Source organism: Geotrypetes seraphini, chromosome 17 (genome assembly GCF_902459505.1).
Source record: "Geotrypetes seraphini chromosome 17, aGeoSer1.1, whole genome shotgun sequence".
NCBI lineage: Eukaryota > Metazoa > Chordata > Amphibia > Gymnophiona > Dermophiidae > Geotrypetes > Geotrypetes seraphini.
This window is the reverse complement of record NC_047100.1, coordinates 28,750,732-28,770,797: the sequence shown is the minus strand read 5'-3', so window position 1 is coordinate 28,770,797 and position 20,066 is coordinate 28,750,732. Positions and strand designations below refer to the sequence as shown.

The 20,066-nt window shown below is 43.4% G+C and overlaps 1 protein-coding gene across 7 annotated transcripts in view; it reads right to left on the bottom strand.

The window, feature by feature from the left end:
• Positions 1 to 20,066, bottom strand: part of CPNE9 (copine family member 9) — a 151,468-nt gene that overhangs the window by 10,315 nt on the left and 121,087 nt on the right. For all 7 annotated transcript variants that reach the window (XM_033926358.1, XM_033926361.1, XM_033926360.1 and 4 more), the window contains 4 exons: positions 12,262 to 12,443; positions 8,727 to 8,854; positions 7,858 to 7,960; positions 3,225 to 3,282 (listed from right to left, as the gene is read on the bottom strand). In XM_033926358.1, coding sequence (XP_033782249.1) covers positions 3,225 to 3,282; positions 7,858 to 7,960; positions 8,727 to 8,854; positions 12,262 to 12,443 — 471 coding nt within the window. The remainder of the gene's footprint in view (positions 1 to 3,224; positions 3,283 to 7,857; positions 7,961 to 8,726; positions 8,855 to 12,261; positions 12,444 to 20,066) is intronic.

Here is a 20,066-nt window from a genome sequence, read left to right as displayed (position 1 = left end):
TCCCAGGATGGCTATTCGTATGTTCTATCACAGACTTACTTCTTCTCTTTCAGAAAACATCCCTCCTTGTTCTGAACCATTTCTTCTTGAAGTCAGTATAATATATTTTATAGTGCTTGTTACAATAAGCTGATCACAGAGTATCCACATTCATGGTTTTCCATTTAATAGCAGACCTGAATTTAAATTATTTTGCTAGTGTAAAGGTATTTTATTATATGGGCATTACATGCTGGCCTTTGGCTATTTCCTTCTGGTATAGTTTGTGAGGTTGTTTCTTTTTTTTTAATTGAAGCTTCTTTTAGATCTTGTGAATGAAAAATTACACTTTCTACTTTTATATTCTGAAATAACATTGATTTTCCTAAAAGCCTTTTGTTGATCTTATTTTGTGTTTTCCTTTGGCATCTTCCGCTATCTTTCCCCCCCCCCCCCTTTAATGGACAGCCGATCATCACGGCCTATTGTGTGGTTTCTCCACTTCCATCCAAAAACCTTTCATTAAAACCATTTGTCAAAAGCAAGTGCTCTGATGCTTTCAAAGCATTAAAACCTTAACAGTTCAGACCCCCAAGTCTGGGCTACCTAGGAGGGGATATGAGAGAGAAAGAGAGAGAAGACAGATGAACGGAGAACGTGATAGTGATGCGAGAATAAATGTTTGTGTGAGGATAGGGGTGGATGTGGGGGAGGGGGTAAGCTGAAACAGTGATACTAACCTAGGATGCAAGGGTCTCAAAGTGACACTCATTGCCAATTCCCCTGGAACTCAAGAGGCACAGCTGAACATTAAGTAAATACAAATCTATTCTTGCATTGTGCTTTTGTGTGATGATGGAGGGGGGGGGAGATATTTAGCTGGGTACATAGGTATAGACCTAATCTTTGAACTTATACTCCTAGTTTGGTCTGTTCACTATTATCGTTGAACTACATCATCCACAAGTATTACGGGAAAGGGACAACGCATGTGAAATGCTGAATAGCTGTAGGAATGTTTATGTTTATTGGAAGCTTCTATATCGCTTATGACGGGAGTCAATTCAGAGCGGTTTGCATGAGCTTCAGTAAGGGTGTTACAATACATGAGTTAAAGATATGTATACCTTACCTATATATACCATCTATGTCCATATAATAATATTATTATAGTTTCTATTTGTCACATTTATCTTTCGTTGTATTATTCGTGAGTTCAACCTGCCGTTTCCTCCATCTTGCTATTCCCCCTAATTGTTTCTTCATTTGCTAAAGGGTTCTGTGGAGAGTATCATTTTTACTCCTTTCTTTAACTTTTTGGTGTCCTTTTCTAGTTTGAATTCTCTCGGACTTCCTCCCTGCCCGACAAGGCAGGCAGCGGGGGGAGGGGCTAGGAGGTCTGGATTTTCCAAAAAGGAAAAAGTAGCAACCCTACGCACCAACCTATGGCAGTCCTTTTTCAGACATTTCGCCCAAGATTCTCTAAATGGCACCACTGTTGGTGACCGCCTTAAAAGCAGCCACTGATCGCATGTCAATCAATTGTGCGTCCGGCAAAAGCAGTCACCGGAAATGTAGGCCAGGGCTTCCATAGGGTTACCAGATTTTCCGGATCGAAATTCTGGACCCATGGCCCTGCCCCCAGGCCCGCCCTGTTCTGCCCCCCCTCCAAGCCTCGCCCCCTCAACATGTTCGCTTGTTGGGAGGGTATCTGTGCATGCACTGGTGTGATGCGATGACATCACACACATGCACGTGACATCGCTGCACTGCATCTGCCGGCTTTTCCAAAAGTCGTCCGGACATGACTTCAAAAAGGAGGACATGTCCGGAAAAATCTGGATGTGCATGAAAGAGGGGCGCCAGGGAGGGAGGGTTCTTAAGTGGGCAGACTCTATGTTTCTATGGCAACCCTAGGTTTTCAAGGCCTACACTTCCGGTGCCTACCTTTGATGTGAATCATGCCTATGGAGGTGCTTACAAGCATCTAACCCCACTTCTGGCTTTAGCCACGCTTACTAGGGTATTAGGCGCTGGTACGCGCCTTGAAATTTTATTTAAGTAGCGTTTCAAACACCGTTTCCCTCTTCAGTTAGGAGCCGGCCTGCCCTATCCAAGCAGGCAAGATTGAAATTAACGAATCTGCAGGACATTTCAGTCAACTGTTTGAGGGCCACAATGGAGAAATTTTGGGGCATGTGGTCCAGGGGCCACACGTTAGACACTGCTTTAGCTGGTGCTGGCTGTGGATATTTGGTAAACAAGAATATGTATGCAGATAAAATACATAAGACTTATAAAGGAATGGATGTTCGCCATCCCCCCTAGTCAGACAAAGGGAAATCACCAGCAATCTTCCGTGGTTCGTGGCAAACCCGTAAATTCAATGCCGGCGCCGTCTCTAGTCGCTGACATTACATTTCCAGTCTATTTTGGGCTGGCTAAGACATAGAGCTATCTAGGCCAAGTCTTAACAGCCAAAGACAGACCACTCTTTTAGGTGGCTTTGTCTGGTCGGCGAACTTAGCTGGCGAGCCACTGAATATTGGCAGTGACCGGCTATGTCACGTGAAATAGCCGGACACCAGCAGATCCATTTAAGCTGGGGATTCAGTGAGAGAGAACCATCTATCGCTCACTGAATATCGCAGGGTATTCGGCCAGCCAGGAGCCATTCCTGGCAGTGGCGCAGTAAGTGGGCTGCAGTACCTGTCCTCTCCGCCCCCTCCCTCCTTCCGTGCACGCACACCGCTTCCCTTCCTTATTTTCCCACAGATTTTGCTCTAATTGCAAGAACAGAGGATGACTCTACATAGGGTTGCAAAAAAAAAGAGGACAGCTGGCTCCTCCCCGTTCCGCCTCCAGCCCCAGCCCCACCCCAATACAAACCTCCGGTTTCCTTCCCCGAGCTCAGGGCGGCGTCTGGAGGAACTCTGCGCATGCTTGGATGTTGATGGGATGACATCACGTGCATGTGACATCATCGTGTTGAAGTCCACGCATGCCCAGAGGCCCCCCCGACGTGGCCCCAAGCTCGGGGACTTCAAACACCCAGACCAACTGCCGGATTTTGGAAATCCCCTCCGGGCAGCCGGACAGTCCTCTAAAAAGAAGACATGTCTGGGTTTATCCAGATGTCTGGTACCCCTAACTCTAGAGGGACAGAAACAGACAGTGGACACGGTCACCGACATGCCAGTAATCTTTCCAATCCCCTGGACATCCTCGCCGACATCTGTACTTACCATCAAACTCTGCTGGTCCTACTCCCACAATGATGATGGACATCGGGAGAGATGAAGCCTGGAGGAAAATTAGGTAGTGGTCAAGGCGCCTTTTAGACTAACAAATAGAGAATGACCCGGGGACAAATTTTGCCCCGTCCCCACAGGAACTCAATTTCCCCATCCCGTCACCGCGAGTTTTGTCACTGGCCCATTCCTGTAAGCTCTGTTTTAATGTAATGTAATTTATTTCTTATATACCGCTACATCCGTTAGGTTCTAAGCGGTTTGAAGAAAATATACATTAAGATTATAAATGAGAAGTAAGAAGGTACTTAAAAAATTCCCTTACTGTCCCGAAGGCTCACAATCTAACTAAAGTACCTGGAAATTAATAAAGAAGAGAAAATAAAGATGGTTGAAAAAAGAAAAATTCTATGTGAACTTATAGGATGGAAATTAAACTGACAGTGAAGAACTGTATGAAAAATACATATGGAATGCAGTTAGAGAGGGTAGGTTACAATCTATTTATGGTATTTGTTTAATTGGAAGGTGTTAAGGTGGGTAATTTGGGGGAAGGTTATCTGAAGGTAGGTGAATCTTCTGGAGGTAAAAGAGGAGGGGTTAAGATATTTGGATGAATTTTTTGAAAAGCAGGGTTTTGATTTCTTTTCTGAATGTTTTGAAGTTGTCTGATATTGTCATAAGATTGGAGATGGAATGGTTGATTTTTGCTGCTTGTGTTGCTAGAAGGTTGTCAAACATTTTCTTGCGTTGTGTGCCTTTGAGTGGGGGGAAGGCGAAAGGGTTCGAGGTTCTTCTGTGTCTTGAGGTGGAGATTTGGTTTAAGCGGTTATTTAGATAGATATTTTAACTGCACAAGCCTCAAACATTTATGATTTTAAAGTATCTGAGGCTTGCACAGATGAGGACGAAGCTTAGGCATTGGTGGACTGAGGCATTATGACATCACAATCTGAGCTCTAGAATGTTGCTACTTAGGATTTGAAAGGGTTTGAGGCTTGTGCAGTTGAGGACAGAGCTTGCAGGAATGGGACAGGAAAAGAACTCGTGGGGACAGGACGGGAAAATGAGTTCCCACAGGGACGGGGAAAAATTTGTTCCCATGTTATTCTCTACTAACAAATATAGAAACAGAAGCAGGTCAATCAACATAACATAGTAACATAATAGAAGATGGCAGATAAAGACCTAAACGGTCCATGCAGCCTTCCAAAGAGTTACATTCATTATCAAGCGTAGTGATTCTCAGCCGTCTTGGGACCACAGCCCTCTCACCTGTTCTTCAAGAATACAATGAATATCCATAAGTTAGATTTGTAGACACCAGAGACAATGCAGGCAAATCTATCTCATGCATATTCAATGTGTCTGTCCTAAAAGCCAACCTGAGTGGGTTGAGAACCGCTGGTCTATTGGCTAGAACCATGAGTCAAGCGGACTGGAGAACTTCAAGTCCACAGTACCTCCGCCAACTCTCTTTGTGAGCTTGGACAAACTGCTTCCTCTCTTTGCACTTCAGTTTATTGAACTTTCCCCTCATCCCTCCGGCAACTTAAGTACAGTCCAGAATCATGGGGTTAGGCCTTTCGCCTCATACACACGCTCGGGTGCCTCTAGCGAGAAAAACCATGATATGTGTTGACATCCTGTGCCTCCAAATGTAAAGAACATAAGAATTGCCGCTGCTTGGTTAGACCAGTGGTCCATTGTGCACAGCAGTCCGCTCACGCGGCGGCCCTCTGGTCAAAGACCAGTGCCCTATTTGAGTCTAGCCTTACTTGCCTATGTTCTGTTCCAGCAGGAACTTATTCAACCTTATCTTGAATCCTTGGAGGGTGTTTTCCCCTATAACAGCCTCCGGAAGAGCGTTCCAGATTTCTACCACTCTCTGGGTGAAGAACTTCCTTACATTTGTATGGAATCTATCCCCTTTCAACTTTAGAGAGTGCCCTCTCGTTCTCTTTACCTTGGAGAGGGTGAACAACCTGTCCTTATCTACTTTGTCTTGAATCCCTGAAGGGTGTTTTCCCCTGTAATAGCCTCTGGAAGAGTGTTCCAGGTTTCTACCACTCTCTGGGTGAAGAAGAACTTCCTTACGTTCGTACGGAATCTATCCCCTTTCAACTTTAGAGAGTGCCCTCTCGTTCTCCCTAGCAAGGAGAAAGAAGCACATAATGTTCAGGGTTCATTATAATGAAGTTATTATGTACGGGGGATATCTGCATACACCAAATCTATGTTGAGTTAAGTTGCATTCACCTATGAACCTGAAATCCAAACCGTTATCTAACCCCCAAATCTCCAGAGCCACGTACCACTTTCTAACACATAGCTCTCTGTCTCCAAAATGCTTAATTTTAAGAGGGAAGCCGTCCACTTTTCTGTGAATTTCAGGGTACGAACAGGGACAGCCACATTCCATAGCAAGAGTACATACCGGAATGGAACGCTTCTCTGGAGTCCTGGGCCTGGTCTCTACCCTTAACCTACACTGCATGATATGGAAATCTCCCCGCTGGATCTTTAAACTTCCTTTATTAATTGGAATTTCGGTCACCTCTTCATTAAGCCAGATTTTCATCACGCACACAGAAAGCGTTCTTCTGCCCCAGCGGGAAAAACTCATTGCCTGCGCTAGATTTTCACGAGCTAATTATTATTCTCAGCATTTTAGATATTGGATAATCTGACCGCATCTTCCTTCTGCTATCTCCCCTGGAGGAAATGTGATTGTCATCCTCTCTTTTTTTTTCATTACTTTCCTATCCTTATATTTCATCTCTACTTTCGGCATTGTTTCCCCCTCGTCTCCATCCCTCACTCTTCCACAGCTTCGTTCTCTTTCCCTCATTGCATGAGCTTTTCCTTCCCGTTTGTTTTGCCGTTCCCTCCTCTCATTTCAATGCCTCTCTCCCCAAATCTCTTCTCCCTTTTACTTTTTTTTCCTTTCGCCTCCTTGCCTGACGCGTAGCGTGGGTTTTAGCGCCGGCAGCGGAGGTCACTGCTCCGATGCTCGTAGAATTTCTACGAGCATCGGAGCAGTGACCGCCACTGCCGGCGCTGAAACCCACGCTACGCGTCAGGAAAGGAGGGGGGGGTAAGCCGAGATATACTGCGGACATTGTTGACGCAACTCAATGCGGGATGGCAGATCTCAAAAAGCAAGCTGGAAAACCGTTTTGGAATTCCATGCAGCACAACCTGAACACCTGACCTGACATCATGACTTTTGAAATTCTTCAAAAAGTTTGATTTAATTGCATATTTTTACTGCTCTGCTTGGTTTCCATGTATTGTCGGGAACACCCAAGCCTTAGTTGCCATACATGAAATGGTTTATGTAGTATGGAGGTCATCAGTGATATAACCAGCAGAAATCAATGGGACCCCTGTGACCCATCTACAACCCGAGAGGCAGCAGTGCAGAGAGAAATCAGGGAGAGAGAGGCAAAAAGAATTAAAGGCCCCTCTCACTGCTGTCAGATACCTATATACCCGCTGTATCATTTCTTCTACCATAATCTCCCCAACCCTGAAATGTCCTGTCTAAATTAGATTGTAAGCTCTTCTGAGCAGGGACTGTCTATTGTATGTTCAAATGTCAGATACTTAGACCCACTGTATCATTTCCTTTACCATAATCTCCCCAACCCTGAAATGTCCTGTCTAAATTAGATTGTAAGCTCTTCTGAGCAGGGTCTGTTTATTGTATGTTCAAATGTCAGATACATAGACCCACTGTATCATTTCCTCTACCATAATCTCCCCAACCTTACAATGTCCTGTCTAAATTAGATTGTAAGCTCTTCTGAGCAGGGTCTGTTTATTGTATGTTCAAATGTCAGATACCTAAACTCACTGTATCATTTCCTCTACCATAATCTCCCCAACCCTGTAATGTCCTGTCTAAATTAGATTGTAAGCTCTTCTGAGCAGGGACCGTCTATCGTATGTTAAAATGTCAGACACCTAGACCCACTGTATCATTTCCTCTACCATAATCTCCCCAACCCTGTAATGTCCTGTCTAAATTAGATTGTAAGCTCTTCTGAGCAGGGTCTGTCTATTGTATGTTCAAATGTATAGCACTGCGTACGCCTTTTCAGCGCTATAGAAATGATAAATAGTAGGAGTAGACCCATTAACCATGAAAGGATATGCAATCCACCAGCCACCACGGCTGGCTCCAGTGGTTGTGTGGAATTATAGAGGGGTATCTTAATGAATTTAAAAATGGACCATTTAGTAATGATTTTTTAATGGCTCAAGAAGAGTTCACGTCTAGAAAAAAAAGAAACTCAAGGGCAAAGTGGCAGGAAGAAGGCTGGAAGTGTTTCTCTACTGCTCGCGCTCACTCGTCATCAGAGATATTATCAGAACAGTGACTGATTTTTTTTCATGCTTGTGATGTAAAGGCCATTCATTGAAACCCAGAGAGCGACAAGCAACTGGGTAGACTGGAAGGTCCTTATCTGCCAAAATTACTTTGTTACTAGGCCGTTACAACTCCTGAACCAAACAGTTCCAGGCAAAACAATGGCTTAAAATTATGACTTATTATTTAAGAGCTGAGATTTTTCTTAATTCCAGTAGGCCTGGTCATCCTGCAATCATGCGCTTAACTTACATTGACAATGGCCTCCTTGGTCTGGACCATGTCTGAAATGACGCCATCGGTGATAACTAACAGAACATAATACTGTGAGCCATCTACAACCTGAGAGGCAGCACTGCAGAGAGAAATCAGGGAGAGACAGGCAAAAGAGTTAAAAGGCGCTGGGTTATACGCTACCAGGAACCTATGAATAGTTAGCTTAGACTTTAACCCCCATTCACTGCCAATCTGCTGAGCATGGAAAGCAGAATTGCTTACACGGAACAGGCGTTCTCTGTAGACGGCAGGAAAATGCAGCCACATGGTACGGTGATGTCATCTTTATAATTCCAGGCAGCTGCGCGCCACTTCTGAAAACGGCGGCTGCGCTGAGACCCCGCTCTAAAAGGAAACTGTGATTTGGAAAGGCGACCGCGAAGGTGAGGGGAAGGGGGGAGGGGATATGTGCCATCAAGGGGAAGAGGTTGAGTGGGGCTGGAGCTTTATTATGTTCCATCAGGTGCATGTGGGAAAGCAGCAGCAGTGGTGAGGGGGCAGGATACTTGAAATTCAATTTTTTTTGGTTTTTGTTCTTCACTTCTCTTGCGTGGGGGAGAGCTCTGGCACCATGGAGTCATCAGGATGACATCACCATCCAGTATGTCTGCCTTTTCTTTGTGAATACATTATTCCTATACAAATAGTTGACAGTCAACATTGCTTGAATCCTGGCAGCCCTTCTCACCTTTTCACCCTTGTTTCATCTCAAGCATCTTTTCTTGGACCTTAAAATTCTTAACAAGCTGATCACGACTCAATTCCTGTCTGTCTGTCGGTCCCTGATAGGCTTAGCATCTCCATTATCAACTCTGCCAGGAAGTTCAGACTTCATCGTCACTCACCTGGCAACTTGGTTAATGACGGGGGCAAAATTGGTAGGTCCATAAAGCTGCACTGTCCGTAGGCTCTTGAAATATGCCTCTAGTACCCCTTGAATGCCAACACAGTTTGGGTTTTCAACATCATTATTCTGTAATATAAAATTGCACATGGAGAAAAAGTCCTAAATATGTGAATTTATGGTTGATATTTATGATCTTTACATTTGCACTGTACAGATAGGGTGTACGTTTACAATGGATCTCTAGAATTGTTTATTGAGAGCTTCTGTATTGCTACTAATGACTGGGGAGTCAATTCAGAGTGGTTTGCATGAGCTTCTGTAAAGGTGTTACAATACAGAGTTACAAAGAGCTTCTACGAGGTGTTATAATACATGGGCTCTATACAATATAAAGGCTCTATACTGCGTTACAGGGGCTTCTGTAGCAGTGTTGTAATACTGAGTTATTAATACCAATAATCAATCATCCTACTTATAGACATATGTTTATACCAAATCAATCGTTCTACATATATTCACATATAATACTAAGTTTACTATTGCAGCTAAGTATACAATATTCACATATAATACTAGGTTGACTATTGCAGCTAAGTATACAATATTCACATATAATACTAGGTTGACTATTGCAGCTAAGTATACAATATTCACATATAATACTAGGTTGACTATTGCAGCTAAGTATACAATATTCACATATAATACTAGGTTGACTATTGCAGCTAAGTATACAATATTCACATATAATACTAGGTTGACTATTGCAGCTAAGTATACAATATTCACATATAATACTAGATTTACTGTTTCACCTAAGTATACAATATTTACATACCTCCTAAGGAGGTAGGCTAATTCAACTAAATATAATATATATACACATATCAGTATTGTGTATTATGTTTACCTGTGAAATATTATCTTCCTCAGAGTCTAGTTTTCTGGGCTTCTGGGCTTTGTCTATTTATATCCCTATTGTGTTCATCCTATCATGTTCCTGATGGGGAAATTCCACTTTCTTGAGAGCCATCACTGGGGTCATGGGATTGGGGTGGAAGGTGGTAGCCTCAGAAGTAATTTAAGGAAATATTTCTTTACAGAAGGGTAGCGGCTGCATGGAACAGCCTACCCGTGGGGGTGGTGGAGATGAACACTGTCTCTGAAATCAAGAAAGCATGGGACGAGCACAGAAGATCTCAGAGAGAGGAAGGGATTGTAACACTTAGCAGTGCTTGGCATGGTACGCCGTCAAAAGCGCGGAGGACAACGGATGCACTGACATTTCAGCGCAGGAGAAATGCACGCCGCTGCTGTGAGGCCTTCCGTTTTACACTGTGAGGGGGCGTGTGTGTTGGGGGAACCCCCCTCCCGACTAAACTTAGAACTGCTCGCGCTCCTGTTTGGGGGGAACCCCCCAGTACACTGAAAACTCCCGTTCTTTTCGCTGTTCAGGAGTTACTCCCCCAATGGGAGCGTGAGGACTTCTAAATGCAGAGGAGGTTCCCCCCCACACACACACCTCCCCTTAGAGCACAAAAGGGAAGGCCTCAAAGCGGTAGACGCTTGTCCTGCGCTGAAATGTCAGGGTACCATTGTCTACAACAGCAAAAAGAAATCCAACCAGATCTGCAGAATAAACAGCGAAGCAGGAGAACAAACCAAAAACTGCAGACAATGTACACGATGCAGGCAAAAATTTATTATCCCAAAATAAATTGCAGTAATATAAAAACCTTATTACCAACCAAGGGACCCAACACGGTCCGTGTTTCGGACAAACAACTTCATCAGGGGTCCATGGTAAATAAGGTATAAAGTATAACGCAAAAAATGAAGATAACAACAATTGCCTGTCTATTAAATCTGCCGAAAGTGCTGCCAAAAATGAAGTCACTCAACAGAAAAAAAAAAAGTGACTTCATTTTTGGCAGCACATTCGGCAGATTTAATATACAGGTAATTGTTGTTATCTTCATTTTTTGCGGTATACTTTATACCTTATTTACCATGGGATAATAAATTTTTGCCTGCATCGTGTACACTGTCTGCAGTTTTTGTTGGTGTACCATTATCTTCCACGGTTTTGACGCGTCACCATTTGGTATAGATGGGCAGACAAGGTAAGTTACTATATAAGTCAGTCAGTGTCTCTCAAACAGGTGAGATTCCGGGTGTGCTACGAGAGATTTCAGAATTTTAGTTTAGTTTAAAAAAAAAAAAATTCCCTTCATAAATATACACTACAACAGATGACACGTGCATCGCATACGCAAAAGTCTGTCAATGTTATCAGCGTCTGCATGCGTAAGAATACAACCGCCTGGACAAACATCATCCTTTGACATGATTGGTCCTTGAAAACCAACCTTGATTTTCATTTTTTTAGGCAGTCGTTATCCTAACTTGAGCAACAAAGCAATCAAGCACTTTGCTACTGTCTGGATCTTCTTATCTTTGCAAACTTGGATTTTCAGCTCTGACAGAAATGAAATCAGAAAAGAAGAATGACTGCGAATGGTGGATGATGAAATGCGTATTTGCTCGTTGACCATCGAGCCGCGTTTTGAGTTCATTTGAACTCAAAAACAAGCACATCCATCGCATTGATTAGCAAATCTATTCTATCTACTTTAGTTTCACTGTTGTCATAATTAAATTACTTTAACTAAATAACTCTCAAATTTCATTTTTGGTTGGGTTTGCAATTTTTTAATTTCAGTTATAATGTGCCGCGAAAAACATTTGCTCTGTATAGTGTGCCGGAGCTAAAAAAAAGTTTGAGAGACATTGATATATGGTCTTTATCTGTCATTATATTCTAGATTTCTTTAAATGCAGGAAATCATAGGCTGTAAAAGCATGGATAGTATCAGGGGAAAACTGGGAATATACAGAAGGAATTGTAGATATGTTGGAGATAGATGGGAAGACTGAATGGGTCAAACGGTCATTTTAGGTTGTCATCTACTATGTTACTAGGGAATGATGCCTTGGATAGTTGAAGAACACAAAATAGGAAACGCTGATCAACCTTAAAAAATTAAAATGAATTGATTGTTTCATCAAAAAAATATACATCTCTTCCCTCCTTCCTCACAATTTTGAGTGCAACAGGATGACTCCATCAGCCCAGTGGTGTAATGAGGGTGGAGGGGCGGTAGGGGGCACAATCTTGGTGAGGGTGCCCTCTTCTCTGCCCTCCCGCTCCTTCCCCGCCCCCCACTGCTGCGCGTCGCTTTCCTTCCCTTCCTGGCACAAGCAGCAACCCACAACCTAGGAAGTGACGTCAGAGGCAGAGCCGACGCTGCCACGACAGCAGCTTGGGGGTTTGTTGCTCATGCCACAGAGGTATGGGGAAGAGAAGCGGCGCGCGGGGAAGGAGTGTGTGGAGGTGGAGGGTGGAGAAGAGGGTGCCACCGCCTCGGGCGCCTTTCACCCTCGCTACACCACTGCATCAGCATGCCAAGTGATGAAAGCAATGACTATCCTGCTTCGGAGTCTTTTAGTCAAGGTTTGCCCTCATTTCATACCAATGGGAACTCATGGGAGATCTTCCCGTCTGGAGGGAGCTTGGCACCAAAACCGTACGCTGGGAAGAGTTTGTCACTGTCGTAGTCCTGGATTATCTCTCCAAGTGCTTTCAGTGCCATTCCATATGCATTCAACTGGTAAGGGTTCATGTAATGGAGGGAGGTGGGTTGTGAGGGATTACCTGCAAAGAGAAATAGAATCACAGAGGTTGACTCAGTTCTGTCCAGAGCAAAGGTGGGCAACCTTTATACATAGAGGAACAATTGGAAAATCTGGACCCCTAGACCCACTCAGTTCCGCCCATCCCTGATCATCCCTGCCCTAATCCCGCCCGCAGTCCCACCCTAGCCCTGCCCCCATTGACTGCTCTTATTGGGCAGGGAGGAAAGTCCACGCATGCGCGGAGTTCCTCCCCGCCTGATGCAATTTGAGGAGGCTTTTTAAAACCTGGACAAAGTGTTTCCCGGACAGGTCCTCAAAAGGAGGGGAAATTCAGACGTCTGATAACCCTAGCCATATGAATGTCAGTCCTCTCTCTAGCGGGCCTGTTGGAACCAGAAAAGCACAGAGCTCTGTAGACCTTCTATTAAAAATAATAAGTAAAACTTTATCTAAAAATGATAAAAATAACAGCTAGAGTGGCTGTTCTGAAAATATTTGTAAAATACAGTGTTGAAAATCACCAAAGCTCTGGTTAATGACATTTTCTTTCCACAGTCTCGGTGGCTGCATAAATTTCGGTGGCAGGTTGCATTTGGCCCACCCCGATCTAGAATCCCTTCCTGTGGTCCTCTCTCTTTGAATTCATCTTGCCTTCTGTCATTATGATTGATGTTTCAAGCTCTAATATATTCTGTACGGATTCTCAAGGGACTCTGCTGAGCGACACATCTGTATCCCATCAGTCCGATTTAATGCACAGAAGCAGCCTGTAGGCTCCGGTTTCATTTAGACGTAGAGTTTCAGATTAACCACTTGACACTGCCTGGTCACTATTAAATACCAGCTGCAGCAAACATTTAGAGCAAAATCAAGCATTGGATTAAATCAAATCTGCTAATCACTGGGGGTGGGGGGAAGAAATGGTTATGTGTAACAGTGACTTTACAGATTTGTGATCTCGCTACCAAATGTCTCTTATTCCTCAGAACTAAGAGATATTCCTCCAGGACCTAGCCTGGTTATTTGTTCCAATTCAAGTTTCTTTTTCAAAGGAATGGAATACATTTGCTTTGATTTTTTTTTTTTTTTTCTAGAATGAAGCTCAGTAGAAAAGGAACATTTATTTGCCCGTTAACACTTGAACTCCAAAACCTCTGGACCAGAAACATGGTTGGTCGGCCTAGTGGTTAGAGCTATAGCCTCAGCACTCTGAAGCTGTGGGTTCAAATCCCACACTGCTCCTTGTGATCCTGGGCAAGTCCCTCAAACCTCCATTGCCCAGAGAGGGAAAATGCTCGAGTACCGGACTGGAAACTGCTTAGATAACCTTGATAGGTACTATATAAATACCTAAATAATAATAATATAACAAAACACCAGTCTCTGTACCTCTCTTCCAGGGCAGTGTGTGGGCAAAGGATGGGAGAGGGGATTGTGGATTTAGCCATAGGTTTGGGGGGGGGGGGGCCCAAGAGCTCAGGCCTAGCCCCGCGGAATCCTATGGTGTGGCCTCTCCCGGACTCCTCACCCACCTCCTCCCAGCGTTTTACTTTTAAATCTTCAGGCAGCCACTGCGCAGCGTCAGTGAGCAGACCTGCTCCCCGGAAGGAGAATGAAGTGCTCCATGGACAGGCTTGCTCAATGACGCTGCGCGCCATCTGCCGGAAGATTTAAAATTAGAACACCAGGATGCGGGTTTGGGAGGGCGACCACCAATCTTTGGGGAGTCAATGGCCCCCTGTAGCCTCCTCCGTTCCGACGCCTATGGATTTAGCTCAAGGTGAATTACACTCAGGTACGCTATAATCTCTACAAATTCAGTGTCCCCAGTCACACCATCAGACAATTCCCATTCCATTTCTTTCAGCACATTTTCTAACTTTCGCATACCATCTTTGCTGGAAATAGAAAAAACAATGCACTCCATCAATAACGCAGGAATCTTAGGCCACTCTCTACCACCTTTTCTGATCCAAAAATATTTCTCTATCTTCGGCCCATTCATTCAATCCATGATCGGCAACAGCCTCTCTTCAGATACCATGCCTACCCAAATGAGCAAAAATAAGACCGATGTCCAAACTTACTTCTGGAAATATTGACGATTGTAAAAACTACCGCCCTATAGCCAACATTCCCTATCTTGCCAATTTAACGGAAAAGATTGTCTTTAATCAATTAACACCATTCCTCGAGCAAACAAATGAAAATGCATCCCAAGGAAACAGGTTTTAGACCACATTACTCCACAGAGCTATCTCTTCTGGGCCTAGTTACAACGATCGGTTCGTCTGATCTCACTTGATTTAAAGGCAGCTTTCGAGACGATTGATCATACACTCTTCTTAAACCATCTTGAAACACTAGGAATTTCTGGAGTCGCTCTTAAATGGTTCATCTCTTACTTTTCTGACAGACAATAAATTTCAAGTTCACTTTCAAAACTCTTCCTCAAAGCCATATTCCCAAGATTCAGGGGTCTCACAAGGATCCATTCTCTCGCCCATGTTATTTCACTTGTTTCTTGCACTGTTATTAACTGTTGCCCAATCTGTAGGATTCGCAGTTTATGCCTAAGCGGATGACATTCACCCAATCCAGAGCCACAATCAGGCCGAAATCCTGGATATTAACCAAAAAGTACATCTTGTGTATGTCTGGCTCTGCCAAAATCTTCTTTCTCTTACTATATCAAAAACCAAATGTATGCTTTTTTTGCAGGATCAAAATGAAACCCTTGCATCCTCTATATGTATTTCATCAATCCCAATTCACTTTTTGTACCAAACATTAAAATTCTAGGAGTGATCCTTGACAATACACTATCGAGTCTCAGATCAGCTCTGTGTTGCAAACTAAAAATGATCAGATCACTCAAATCACTACTTAATCCCAATTCAATCCACATTCTTATCCATTCTTTAGTAATTCCAACCTTAGATTACTGCAATTCACTTTACCAGGGCATCACTCAAAAAGAGATCATCCAAAATATTGCTGTAAAAATCATTTTTAACGCTAAAAAATTCGACCCTGTAACACCTTTCCTCAGAAAAGCTCGCTGGCTACCTATTTCACATAGGATTACTTTCAAAATGCTACTTCTCGCTTTTAAAGTCCACTCTAATCCCAGTGGCATGTCAACTGTGCGCAGACATTTCAGCGCAGCGACAATTGCGTGAACAAATGCACGCACCGACAACTGAGCGTAGGACAATACATTCGCACATGCGCAGGAAATTTTTACAAACACAATGACGAGCGCGACGTTCACGTTAGGACATAAGGAACGTCACTGTCATACCATTGGCTCACCCATATGATTCAAACACGTTACTACAACAAGTTGATAGTGGTAGATATACCTAGGTGGAGGAAAAGATCTCAGATTCACCACTCTTTTGTAATTTTTATATTATTATTAATTTTCTTATGTATCTGAGTGATTATGATTACTATGGCACTCAGCACTTTAGACTGGAGCACTCGAGCACTTTAACCCTGCTTCTTCAGATGCAGATAAGTGATTTTTCTTTTCTGCATATTATTAAGCCATTATTTAATGGTTAATGTTATTTATTCTAATGATCAGATATCATAGCACACGGGTAGTATATATGTGTGGGTGGGTTGGGGAATGTATATCATTTGGAATAGGATTGATAATAAAAAGGGGGTATTTAATTTATCATATAAGAATATTTGATTGTAAATACAAGTGATATGTGGAAATTGTTTATATTATGTTTAATTCACTTGTTGTAAGATGCAAAAATGAATAAAGAATTATTAAAAAAAAAATAATAATAATGGTTAATGTTAAAAGTTTCATTCAATCACAATCACTCAGATAAATAAGAAAATTAATAATAATATAAAAATATATATAAAAATTACAAAAGAGTGGAGGTTTTTTGATCTATGAAAGAGACCAAACACCACAGCATTATAGGGAGAAAATGTACATGTTTCCTAAGTGGTGAATCTGAGATCTTTTCCTCCACCTAGGTATATCTATCACTATCAACTTGTTGTAGTAACGAGTTTGACCCATAGTTGATATACATCTTTCACTATCCTGTTTGATCACCCTTAGAGGTAGGTTACAGAAATGGTCAGGAACCACTTCACAGGTCACAGACCTGATGGGCCGCTTCGGGAGCGGACCGCTGGGCGCGATGGACCTCTGGTCTGACCCAGTGGTGGCAACTTCTTATGTTCTTCTATGATTCACATAGGACATTAATCTCTTTCCATCAATATCTTTTAGCGGTCCCTTCCGTTCGTCAAATATTTTATGATACAACACGTAAAACAATCTTTTCTGTAACCACTCCCACAAAGTCTAATCTTAAAACATTTCTTTTCAGAGATGCCTTTGAGATTTATACCTAATTTTTTATTCAAAAATCTCAGACATCAGGCCTTACGCTAAAGATCCCTTTGCTTTTATTTTGAGCAATGTATCCTCCCCATTTGCCCAGGTGTATCACGTTATGTCTGTATCGTAAGTGAATTTGTTTTCTCAATTTTATATTTTTAAAATGTTTTTTTTTAATACTTTGTATAAATTGGACACCGCTTTGCTTACAAAAGCGGTATATCGAGACCCAAATAAACTTGAAACTCGATTTATTTACAAGACTTAAAATGTACCATTATGAAAACTGTCATGGCGACGTACGCTATGGTGAGGTGACAATATAAAAAAAAAGACTGACACTTGAGGGCTTTCAATCTAAGAGGCTCCTCTACCAAACTGCGCCATTCCTGCGCGCTAAGGCCATTTTCACCGCACGGGTAAAATGGGGGAATTTCTGATTTTTTTTGTTTTTTTCTATTAATGGCCATGTGCTAAGTTTCCCATTATCGAATGGCTATTACCACGTGAGTCTTTACTGCCACCTCTTTGGTAGGCTGACGTGTTGACCCCATGCCAACTGACGAGTGCAAAACATGCCTACTCTCAACCCCCAGACCCGTCCCCAGCGCTAAAAACAAACAAACTACTTTTTAGTGCTTGAATAATGCATGCTGATGCCAAAATTACCACAAGATGCCTGAACGCGGCCCACGGTAAGGCATTTTGAGGTGGATTCTATAAACAATGCCTCAATCGGCTGGCACCCAGCTGTGCGTCAACCACACTTAGGTACCGTTTACAAAATCGTTTCTAGTGGCGCCCTATGTAAAAACTTAGGCGCCCGAAATATAGGCCGGGGTTTTTAGGGCCTAAATTTCAGGCACCTGCGTTTTTGAAGAATCGTGCTTAGCGGCGCTAAGTCACGCTCTGCCCATGGAAACGCCCACTTAGGCATTAGGCGCCGCTAAGCAACATGTGATAAGCGCAGTGGCTTAGTAAGGAGGGTGTGGGGGGGGGGGGCGATGCGCCCCGGGTGCGGTCTTCCTAAGGGTGCTGGCACCTCTTCTCCTTTCCGCCCCCCCCTCCCACTCCTCTCCCTGCTGCGGGCACATGCCTTTCACCATACCTTTCTAACTTTGGCGCAGCGACAAAGTCGCTGCCCACGTCAGCGTCGGCACTTTCTGTGACGTCACTTCCAGGAAGAAGTGACATCAGAGAGAGCTCTGAAGCCAACGTGGGCAGCAAGTTTGTCCTCAAAAGTTGGGAAAGGGCACGGGGGGCGTGGCTCACCCTCGCTACGCCACTGGATAGGCACCTATCGCCCAATTAACTTTTTTTCACAATTATTGAGGCTGTTAAGGGCATTTTGCCAATAAAGTTAGGTGCCTAATTTTAGGTGCCCTCAGTGGCCTAGTAAGGGGGGGTGTGGTCTACCCCAGGCGCGGCACTCCTCCTGTTCTCCATCTCCCGCCCTCCTCTCCTTGCTGTGCACGTGTGCTCCTTGCCTTCTCTCATATCTTTTTTCACTTTCCCGGCACAAGGCTGTTGCCGCGCCGGCATCTGCGTGCTCTCTGACATCACTTCCGGGACCCGCCCCTAGGAAATGATGTCAAAGGGTGACCTGACCCCGCCGTGGGCGTGCTTCTCATGCCGGATAAGTTATAAAGGCATGGGGAAGAGGGGACGGGGAAGAGGGCAGAGGAGGGGCACCACTCTCCCAGCTGCTGCTCACCCTTACAATGCCACCGACTTATGGCAAGGATTAAATGACTTTCACAAGAGCTTACATTGGGGTTTGTTCCTTTAAGCTCTAGAGCAGGGGTGTCCAACCTGCAGCCCCGTGAAGTATTTTGTGCGGCCCCGGTCGAGGGCGATGCAGTGTTTTCCTCCTCTGCCCCCGGGTGTTTACCATCTTGCTGGCTCCCTCCTCTGTCATGCGGCCCCAGAAACATTTTTTTCAGCAAACGCGGCCCAGGGAAGCCAAAAGGTTGGACACCCCTGCTCTAGAGCTCTCTTCCTCTTCGGCCTCATTAACTAGGGACCTGACTCTGCCTTCCAATCAACGCAATGTACAAACAGGTTTCATAAAGAGAGGAAGAGGACCTCAGATACCTGCGCTATTGACAAGTATAAACTTACAAAATAGCATAAGCAGGAACAGGTTCTCTTTCATTTTTTATTTGTAATTTTCAAATTAAATACAAAGCCATAAACTTTGAAAGAAAAGGAAAAAAAAAGATAATAGAATAGTCCCAAATTCCCTATTGGGTATTGAATTTATACAATAAAAATAGGAAAATATAGTACACAATATAGTCCTCAAACTGACTGGGGAGAGGGAATTAAAACAAAGACATACTATAAACCACTGAAATTGAGCAAATCATTTCAACATTCTAACTGACTTGATCTTTACACATTTCCCCTAGGCTGCAGATGAAATCCCCTTTCCCTCTAGAAAGAAACGAAGCTGAACTGGATCATAAAAATATATATCCAACATCCTGATAGGAAATAAAACATTTACATAGGCATCTCAACTGGAAAAAAGCACCTAAGAAAAGTACTTTATCCCGATAAACTAGAAATTCCTTTCTCCTAGCTTGAGTCCACTTAGAAACGTCCGAAAAAATATATATTCTTTCACCTAAATAGGAAATTTGCTTCAAAGGTTCTCTTTCACAGGTCCAAAAACCTCTCAGGTTCACATTCGGCCCAGGGGTCTGAATTAAGTACTGCAAAAAGATAAGATGCATACATTTCAATGTCTGCACTAGTTGTTAAAAGTGGATTATAACACAACAGTAATCTAATCTACTCTTCAGTCTTATATACCGGATCATTCCCCGAAGGGACTTGACCCGGTTAACAAACTTTAAGTTAGTAATACATGATAGAAACATTCAAGATACTGAAGGGAATAGACTTAATAGATAAAGACAGGTTGGTTCACCCTCTCCAAGGTAGAGAGAACGAGAGGGCACTCTCTAAAGCAGGGGTGTCAAAGCCCCTCCTCAAGGGCCGCAATCCAGTCGGGTTTTCAGGATTTCCTCAATGAATATGCATGAGATCTATTAGCATACAATGAAAGGAGTGCATGCAAATAGATCCCATGCATATTCATTGGGGAAATCCTGAAAACCCGACTGGATTGCGGCCCTCGAGGAGGGACTTTGACACCCCTGCTCTAAAGTTAAAAGGGGATAGATTCCGTACAAACGTAAGGAAGTTGAACGATGGGGATAGGAAGGGAGTGATTAAGGAGGATAAAGAGGTAGC